Source organism: Rutidosis leptorrhynchoides, chromosome 4 (genome assembly GCF_046630445.1).
Source record: "Rutidosis leptorrhynchoides isolate AG116_Rl617_1_P2 chromosome 4, CSIRO_AGI_Rlap_v1, whole genome shotgun sequence".
In the NCBI taxonomy this organism is placed as follows: Eukaryota; Viridiplantae; Streptophyta; class Magnoliopsida; order Asterales; family Asteraceae; genus Rutidosis; species Rutidosis leptorrhynchoides.
This window is the reverse complement of record NC_092336.1, coordinates 307,615,917-307,625,461: the sequence shown is the minus strand read 5'-3', so window position 1 is coordinate 307,625,461 and position 9,545 is coordinate 307,615,917. Positions and strand designations below refer to the sequence as shown.

The following is a 9,545-nucleotide window of genomic DNA, read 5'->3' as shown; positions in this document are numbered from 1 at the left end:
GAGAGCTTAGGGTCGTATGACATGCTTAACCAACTCAAGGACATGTTCCAACAACAAGCAAATCAAGAAAGGTTTGACACCGTGAAAGCTCTCGTATCTTGCAAAATGGCAACGGGAAGTAGTGTTAGTGTCCATGTACTACAAATGAAAGGGTACATAGACCGGTTGGAGCGCCTTGGTTTTTCCATAAGTCAGGAGCTTGCAACGGATTTTATCCTGAACTCGCTGACTAGTGCATATGAAGGAGTCATTATGAACTATAATATGAACAATATGGAGAAAACAATCATGGAGCTCCATGGCATGTTAAAAACCGCTGAGGCTAACATGGCCAAAGCTAAACCCGCAACTACCGTTCTAGCCATTCGTGAAGGTGGGATTAAGAAGAAGAAAAACAAAGCAAAGGGCAAGAACAAGGGTAAGGGTAAGGTTGGCACGTCCAACTTCAAACCTAAACCTAAGGGCATTGCTAACTCTTCTACTTCAAAGATCCCGCAAACCAAGTCTCCTAAAGAAGCAATATGCTTTCATTGTGGGGATAAAGGACATTGGAGGCGCAATTGTACTAAGTACTTGAAGGAACTTAATGAACTACGGGCTAAGGGAGTTACCGTACCTTCAGGTTTGTTCATGATTGAACTAAACAATACTACTATTTCTAATTCCTGGGTATTGGACACGGGATGTGGTACTCACATTTGTACAAATGTGCAGGGACTCACAAGAAGTAGGAAGCTGAAGACCGGGGAGCTTAATCTAATCATGAGGAATAAGAATGTTGCCTCTGTTGACATGATTGGAGAATACAAGCTTTCTTTTGATTCTGGTTTATGTATTGTTTTATCTAATGTTTGTTACAGTGCCGAAATGGCAAGAAACATTATATCTTTTGATGCTTTATTTAATGATGGTTTTAATTTTAGTTTTGATAATGGATCAATACTTGTTCACAAAAATGGGATGTTTTATTTCAAGGCTAGTCCTTGTAAAGGCATCTTAGAAACCACAGCAAAGCTAAATGATAGTTCAATCTACAATGTTGATTCATCCAAAGATGTTTTGGATAAAACGTATCTATGGCATTGTCGTTTAGGCCACATAAACAAGAAACGCATAGCCAAACTCCAGTCAGATGGAATTCTAGAATCATTTGATATAATATCGTATGATGAATGCGAATCTTGCTTATTAGGAAAAATGACAAAGGCACCTTTCACAGGAAACTGTGAACGGGCAAAGGATCTGTTGGGGTTGGTACACACTGATGTGTGCGGTCCGTTCAGATCGCCTACTAGATATAAGGAACGATACTTCATTACATTTACTGATGACTTCAGTAGATATGGCTTTGTTTATTTAATTAAACAAAAGTCTGAAACTTTTGGAGTGTTCAAGGCATACCAAAACGAAGTAGAAAATCAACTGAACAAAAGAATTAAGATTCTCCGATCTGATAGAGGTGGTGAATATCTTAATGATGAATTTCGTGATCATCTACGGGGTTGTAGGATAATCTCACAATTAGCTCCTCCTAGAACACCACAACATAATGGTGTGGCTGAAAGGAGGAATCGAACATTACTTGATGTGGTTCGATCCATGATGAGCCGCACAATGCTTCCAATCAGTTTTTGGGGTTACGCCCTACAAACTGCCGCAAGGATCCTTAACCACATCCCAACCAAGAAAGTTTCCAAAACACCTTATGAGATATGGCATGGTAAAACTGTGTCTCTCTCATATCTAAGAATCTTGGGTTGTGAGGCTTACGTTCGTCGTGAAGCTCAAGATAAACTTGAACCCAGATCTGAAAAGTGTTTATTTGTTGGTTACCTGACTGATTCTTTTGAATATTTGTTTTACAACCCTACTGAGAACAAAGTCTTTGTGTCTCGAAGGGGAGTCTTCCTTGAAAAGGATCTCATATCGAAAGGAACTAGTGGGAGCAAAATTGACCTTGAAGAAATTCAAGAATCAACCGACATGGAAACCGATATTAGAACCGATTCTCCTCAAGAGGTCGACGAGCCTGCAATTGAAAGAGAAACTGACCTACAGCCACCACCCATACGTAGATCTGATAGAGTGCGTCGAACACCAAAGAAATATAGTTTACACATATTTGAGGGTGATGATGAAAATATAGATTCTGATGAACCTATTACCTATCAGAAAACGATGACAGGCCCCGAGTCTGTCAAATGGAAGGAGGCTATGGACAACGAGATCCAATCCATGCATGATAATCAAGTCTGGATCTTGATTGATCATATACCAGGTATTAAAACTATTGGTTGTAAGTGGGTCTTCAAGAAGAAGACCGATATGGATGGAAATGTACACACATTCAAAGCCAGACTGGTGGCTAAGGGTTACACGCAACAATATGGTGTAGACTATGATGAAACTTTTTCACCAGTAGCTATGTTGAAATCCATTAGAATACTTCTTGCCATAGCTGCATTTTATGACTATGAGATATGGCAAATGGATGTAAAAACAGTTTTCCTTAATGGTAAACTAACAGAGGATGTGTTTATGACACAACCTGAGGGTTATGTACATCCTAAGTATCCTAATAGTGTGTGCAAGCTTCAAAGGTCCATTTATGGACTTAAACAAGCTTCTCGTACCTGGAATCTTTGCTTTAATGAGAAGATCAAAGAATTTGGTTTTATTAGAGGCGAAGATGAGCCATGTGTCTATGTTAGGTCTAGTGGGAGTGTTGTAGTCTTCCTTGTACTATATGTCGATGACATATTACTCATGGGAAACGATATCCCGACACTGAAAGATGTCAAAGCTTGGCTAGGGAAATGTTTCTCCATGAAAGACATAGGAGATGCATCATATATTTTGGGAATAAAGATCTATCGAGATAGGTCAAGGAGATTAATTGGGCTAAACCAAAGTGCATATATAGATAAGATACTGAAGAAATTCGGTATGCATAACTCTAAGAAAGGGTGCGTTCCTATGAACCCTGGAATGATATTGAGCAAGTCTCAATGTCCTAATTCTGACATGGAGTCAGCTACCATAAGTCGTACTCCATATGCTTCAGCTATAGGATCGATCATGTATGCGATGATATGCACTAGGCCTGACGTGTCGTATGCACTAAGCATGACTAGTCGTTATCAGGCCAATCCTGGTGAAGCTCATTGGATAGCAGTCAAGAACATTCTAAAGTATCTTAGGAGGACCAAAGAGATGTTCTTGGTCTATGGTGGGAATGACCAGCTGAGCGTCAAAGGATACTCAGGCGCTAGTTTCCAATCAGATAGAGATGATTGCTCTTCACAATCAGGATTTGTATTTATGTTGAACGGTGGAGCTGTCACATGGAGAAGTGGCAAGCAAAGTACTATTGCTGATTCTACGACATAAGCCGAGTATATAGCGGTAAATGAAGCTGCTAAAGAGGCCATGTGGATAAAGAAATTCATCAGGGATCTAGGAGTGGTTCCTACAATCCATGATCCTGTTGAGATTTTCTGCAACAATGTGAGTGCGGTTGTCTTGGCTCAAGAACCGAGGTCACAAAAGTGCACACGGCATATACTCAGAAAGTACCATTACATCCGTCAACTTGTAGCAAAAAATGACATATTATTAAGTAGAGTAGACACGATTAAGAACTTGGTTGATCCTTTCACCAAGCCTTTGCCACAGACTAAGCATGATGCTCATAGCATGTCTATTGGCATTCGTGTCATTGATGATAAAGTTTGATTGTATTTATTATGTTAAGTTTGAAACTTTAAACATTGGGCAATAATATATGTTGCAATTGATCTGATGATTAATATATTGAGATTATATTATACGCACGATGCGATCATTTCATTGTATATTTCCATGTTTCATTTTGCATGTTTTAACTTCCAATAAATACTATTTCATAAACTTCCACAGTCGGTCATTCTCTAAGGAAGAGAGAATTGAATTAAGGCTGCTATGAAGTGTAGTAATATAGGCTTATATGAAACTACATTCATGAGAAACTTGATAGTTGATTCAAGGTTCTGGAATGACCACACTTAGATGCTACTTCATGGTTTTAAGTCACAAGTAAGCTCTAAGATGGCAATATCATTTATCCTAGAGTGGATATGTATGAGGAATCCTGACACAAACTATATTCTACTTTGACCTGTATTTAACGCTGTGCGTAAATGCCAGTCATAAGGGTGCAGATCAGGTACAATATGGGATGTGGTGGATGTCTATACAGTTGAAGCAATTTGTTCCTTCTTCTCATAGCAAGTTGAAGCGATATCTCTGGGCCCCTCGTTGATTTGTGCTGCATTAAATGCATGGCCATGCTACGACTGAATTGATACAATAGCAGTCTATTTGATCACCACAAATCTCTATCGGGAAACATAATCTTGAATGATGATGATTGACACTTAACCATGTCACACGTTCATATAGATATCTTGAACAAAAGGATGACTGATATAAATCAAAATATAAGAGTGTAACGTAGCAGACTAGTTGTTACACACGGTGTGTCTTTTAAGACAGGCCAATATTATTAATGTCAGTGCAAGTGGGAGTCTGTTAGAAATATGTTCTCGGGTTGGCTATGGTTCGATCGTGGTTTGACCGTGGTACATATATTCCGAAGATATGCCCATGACATTAAATAATAAAAGTCCATTTATCCTATTCGGTCACACACAAAGGCCAATCGTAAATTGTTTGATATACCTTCTAATCGGAAATTAATTTATTAATCATTAGTTAATGGTTTAATAAATTAAGTAAGTTTTTTTTATGTGTGTACATATACTTACAAATCTAAATATATAAGATTTGATTTGATATGTAAATCTTATTTTATATAAAGATTTGTACTATAATCATATTTTATATAATATATAAGATTTGATTTGATATAAATAAGATTTGATTTGATTTGTAAATCTTATTTTATATAAAGATTTGATTTTGCAAATCTTTTAAAATCTTTCCAAATCTTTATATTTGTATTATATGTATCAATTTTATTCTATATAATACCAAGTCTTGGTATTGAAAATAGATATAGAAACTTGAGATACAAAAACACACATACAAAATGATATTTCTCTTTCTCTTTTTCAAGTAACCAAAATACTTGAGATCTATAATTGGGTTCGGTTTTGGTGGAAATAAGGAAAAAGAAAAGATCCGTTAAGTAGAAGGTATAGATTGAAACAAGGTTGGAACTTTGGGTGTCTACCGTTTAGAGGAACTCTTCTTTGGGTTTTTCAGATTCGATCTTCAAAAGGCTACAAAGGTTGTATTCTAATCTTCTCTTGTTTAATTTCGTTAATTTTGTTTTGTTTGCTAAAGTTTTGTACAATGATCCGTGGAAGAGTATGATTTTGTAAAGTTTTAAAAATGCTTCCGCTCGCTTTGAATTTGTATCATACTCCAACATAACTAACGAATCTATGTGGTTCTACTCTATTATTGATACTACGCTATCTACGAAAGTCTCATTTGCATTTGTCATTTTCTAAGAGTAATCGAAGAGTAACTAACCTTTTGTAGTTTGCCGGAATATATGGAATTTGATCGGAGTTGATTTAGCAGCGTATCGGAGAAGCTTTGGGCAGAAAAATAGAAATGAGGGTGACTCACGTCTATTTATAGTGAGGTATGAGTATAGTGGGGTGAAACGGTTTCATCGTGGACGTACACGTGTACAAAATCTGACGGTGGACATTTTTTGCTCGCGCGTGGGTTTTTGTTTGCTGTACCCAATGTTGAGCGCGTGGCCCACACGCGCCTGCTCACTGTCACTTTATGTCTTGTCAGTCGAATTGGCTTCTGCGACAGTGACAGACATTTAATGACCTCGAGCCGCGTGCGAAAAATTAAATGCTAGACGATTTTCATTTTCCTTTCCTTTTTTGCTTAATAGTTTGATATCATATGTCTTGCGTCACATAACATCAAACTGGGGGGACATAATGATACCGCAACCCGTATGCGCATGCTATACGTATGCGGACAAGCACTAGTATGGGTATGCGGTAGGACATTGAATACTTTGTCCCCATTTATGCGGTATGGCGGTTACTTGGTGACCAAGTCTGAATATCTTTTCCATAATTACATCCGGGATTCGGGGGAGTTAGTTATGGAAAGGATTATCACGACGATTCTAGGATTAGGGTTTGCCTATATATACTAACCCTAATTGTTATTCCAACATATACCACATTACGTAATCATCCCATACCACATATCATACATAGTAGTTGTCATCTCTTGTCTCCAAGGGTTAACAGATTAGTTCTCTTACGACTGTTGCCTACGACCCTGCTTAGGGCCTTCCGATCGACGGCCGTCATCGAAGGTGGACTTAATCACTTAGCCACCCCGCCGACATCATCATGTCAGCCAGGGTTATTCACGGTAGCCGGACCGGAGAGCTAAGTTCTAAGATCCTTAAACCTCTTTAAACGTATTGAACATGCAAATTAACCTCTTGGAAAATATATGCACGATCAATGATCAAAACATAAACCAAAATAATTTGTTTAAAAATCAAACGATTAACCAAAAATAATGAATAAGATTACGATAACCAAGATTATTCACACACAATTACTCTAAACTGTTGCAACAAACACAAATCATTTAAATCATCACCTTTTGACATTACCAAATAACGATGCAAATCTTTGTAAGATTGTAAATGAGAAATAACTTGAACTCACGATATGGATTTATGTCAATAAGACAAAACTTTGAAGATTAATAAACAAATGGTTGGTATTATTTGAGTATCAACAACTTGTATCCTATCAACCAAACAAATATTGAAACGCGCTTCCAAGCTAGCCTTTCCAAGCATAATATTGACTATATTCAATCCTAATCCTCTTTCATATTATATCACCATCTTTAATTCAATTTATCCACGTACTATAAATGTGTCAACCATCTTTCCTTAAAATCATATCCTATGTTCATAACAATAAAAATTCCATTTGATACTTTAGAAAACATTTATCAAGTATGACTAATTCTTTCTTAAACACCTCCTCCCTCTTTCTATTAGCCATCATAACAATCCACCTTTCCACCACCTCCTCCGCCGTCCCACCACCATCTTCCGCCACGACCGTCTGCCAATACACTCGCTACCCGTCCTTCTGTCGCTCATCACTACCAATCAACAACTCGTCAGCCAATGTCTATGACTACGGCCGTTTCTCTGTCCGCAAATCCATCTCTGCGGCCCACAAGTTCGCTACGTTGATCGATAAATACCTCGCTGGATCATCAACTTTAACAACGGGCGCAATAAGCGCTCTTCAAGATTGTAAGTATCTAGCTCAAGTCAGCATCGATTTCCTTACCGATGCTTTCCAAACCGTCGGTAAAACACAAACGACACTTTCCACGATGAAATCCGAAGATATACAAACTATGCTTAGTGCCATTTTAACCAATACACAAACGTGTATAGACGGAATACAAGCAACGGCTTCTTCTTGGAGCTCCAAAAACGGCGTTTTAGCACCACTTACCAACGACAACAAACTGTATAGCGTCTCGTTGTCGCTATTTAACCGCAGTTGGGGTGTTAAGAACAAGAATAAAAATGTTTCCGGGTCACATAAGAAACATATTGGTTTTAAAAATGGACGATTGCCTTTAAAAATGTCGGAAAAAAGTAAAGCGATTTTTGAGACTGTGGGGCAACGAAAGCTTCTTCAGAGCGAAGATAATGGCGACGAAGTGGTTGTTAGTGATATTGTTGTGGTTAGTCAAGATGGTTCTGGAAATTTTACCACCATTAGTGACGCAATTAACATTGCTCCGAATAAATCTGATGTTGCTGATGGGTATTTCTTGATTTATGTAACTGCTGGTGTTTATGAGGAATACGTTAACATCCCGAAAAACAAGTATTATTTAATGATCATCGGAGATGGTATTAATCAGACGGTAATCACTGGGAATCATAGCATTGTTGATGGATGGACTACTTTTAACTCTGCTACATTCAGTAAGCTTTCAATTTATCTTGCCTTGTACTTACGTTTTAAAACAATAGTAAAAACAGTTTTCATTGACCGGTCAACGTTTTCTATTCTCCAAAAATATTACTCTTAATTCTTACAGTATTTTTTTTTTTTTTTTTTTTAAATAGATTGTCAAACTCAAAATGATAGGTATTTGTTAAAAATATCTTTAATTCATCAAAAATATATTAAAGAAATTTAAACTAAACATTTATTTCAGAGAAAATCAATATATTTTATTTATAAATCAATCGAATATACTCCGTATTTTATTGGATTTAATTTTTTACGAGTACTAACCATTTAAAATCCCACTCCAATTCAACGTTACTCATAAACTGAGATTCGCATTTTTTTTTTTTTTGGAGAGCATATTTACACATTTCAACAATATTTTAAATGTATTATATATAATATTACTAGTACTAGTATTGTTCAAAACTTAAAATTAATTAAATAAACTTTTGCAGTTGTGACTGCTCCAAATTTTGTGGCCGTCAACATAACAATCCGTAACACGGCCGGATCAATAAAGCACCAAGCTGTAGCGTTGCGAAACGGGGCTGACTTATCGACATTCTACAGCTGTAGTTTTGAAGGTTACCAAGACACATTATACACACATTCCCTCCGTCAATTTTACCGTGAATGCGACATTTACGGCACTGTAGATTTCATATTTGGTAACGCAGCCGTTGTTTTCCAAAACTGTAACCTTTACCCTCGATTACCAATGTCGGGTCAATTCAACGCCATCACAGCACAAGGCCGAACCGACCCGGGCCAAAACACAGGCACCTCAATCCAAAATTGTAATATTCGGGCCGCTGAGGATTTGGGCTCCACCAAGACTTATTTAGGGCGGCCGTGGAAAGAGTATTCGCGAACAGTCTATATGAAAACGTACATGGATACGTTGATCGATGGGGCGGGTTGGCGTGAATGGTCTGGTGATTTTGCGTTGAATACTTCGTATTATGCGGAGTTTAATAATTCAGGTCCGGGTTCGGATACAACCCGTAGAGTTACTTGGTCGGGTTTTCATATTATAAATGCGACGGATGCTGTTAATTTTACGACGGCTAGTTTTGTGATGGGTGATGAATTTTTACCCCAAACGGGAGTGCCTTACACTAGTGGCTTGTGATTCTTTTGTACAATATGTGTACTCCATTTGAGACATTGTAAAAACTTAATTGTACCGAGTATTCATTTCTTTCTTTAATTAAATTTAATTTATAATAATAATATTTTTTCAACGGCTTTAATTTAATGTTGTAGTGAGATTTATGATTATTAACACCACATTCACAAAAGGAACCCAATTGGAAATTTTTTTCTCTCTCTAAAAAGCTTCTCTCTGACTTGGGAAAAGTGCTACCTTCTTTTTGTTCGGAATCCACCCTTAACCTCCTTTAATCTATTCTAAAACATCTCTATAACGAACCTGGAATTTCCAACGTTTATTTATTAATAATTATTATTATTAATACGTGTGATTAAACGAAT

General features: G+C 37.2%; 1 protein-coding gene across 1 annotated transcript; it reads left to right on the top strand.

Moving 5' to 3' along the window:
* Positions 1-6,914: 6,914 nt before the first annotated feature.
* On the top strand, positions 6,915-9,471 carry LOC139843644 (probable pectinesterase/pectinesterase inhibitor 7). Its single transcript, XM_071833755.1, has 2 exons — positions 6,915-8,020; positions 8,507-9,471. Exons 1-2 carry the CDS (start codon positions 7,024-7,026, stop codon positions 9,181-9,183), a joined length of 1,674 nt encoding a protein of 557 aa, XP_071689856.1. The 5' UTR covers positions 6,915-7,023; the 3' UTR covers positions 9,184-9,471.
* The last annotated feature ends 74 nt before the right edge of the window (positions 9,472-9,545 follow it).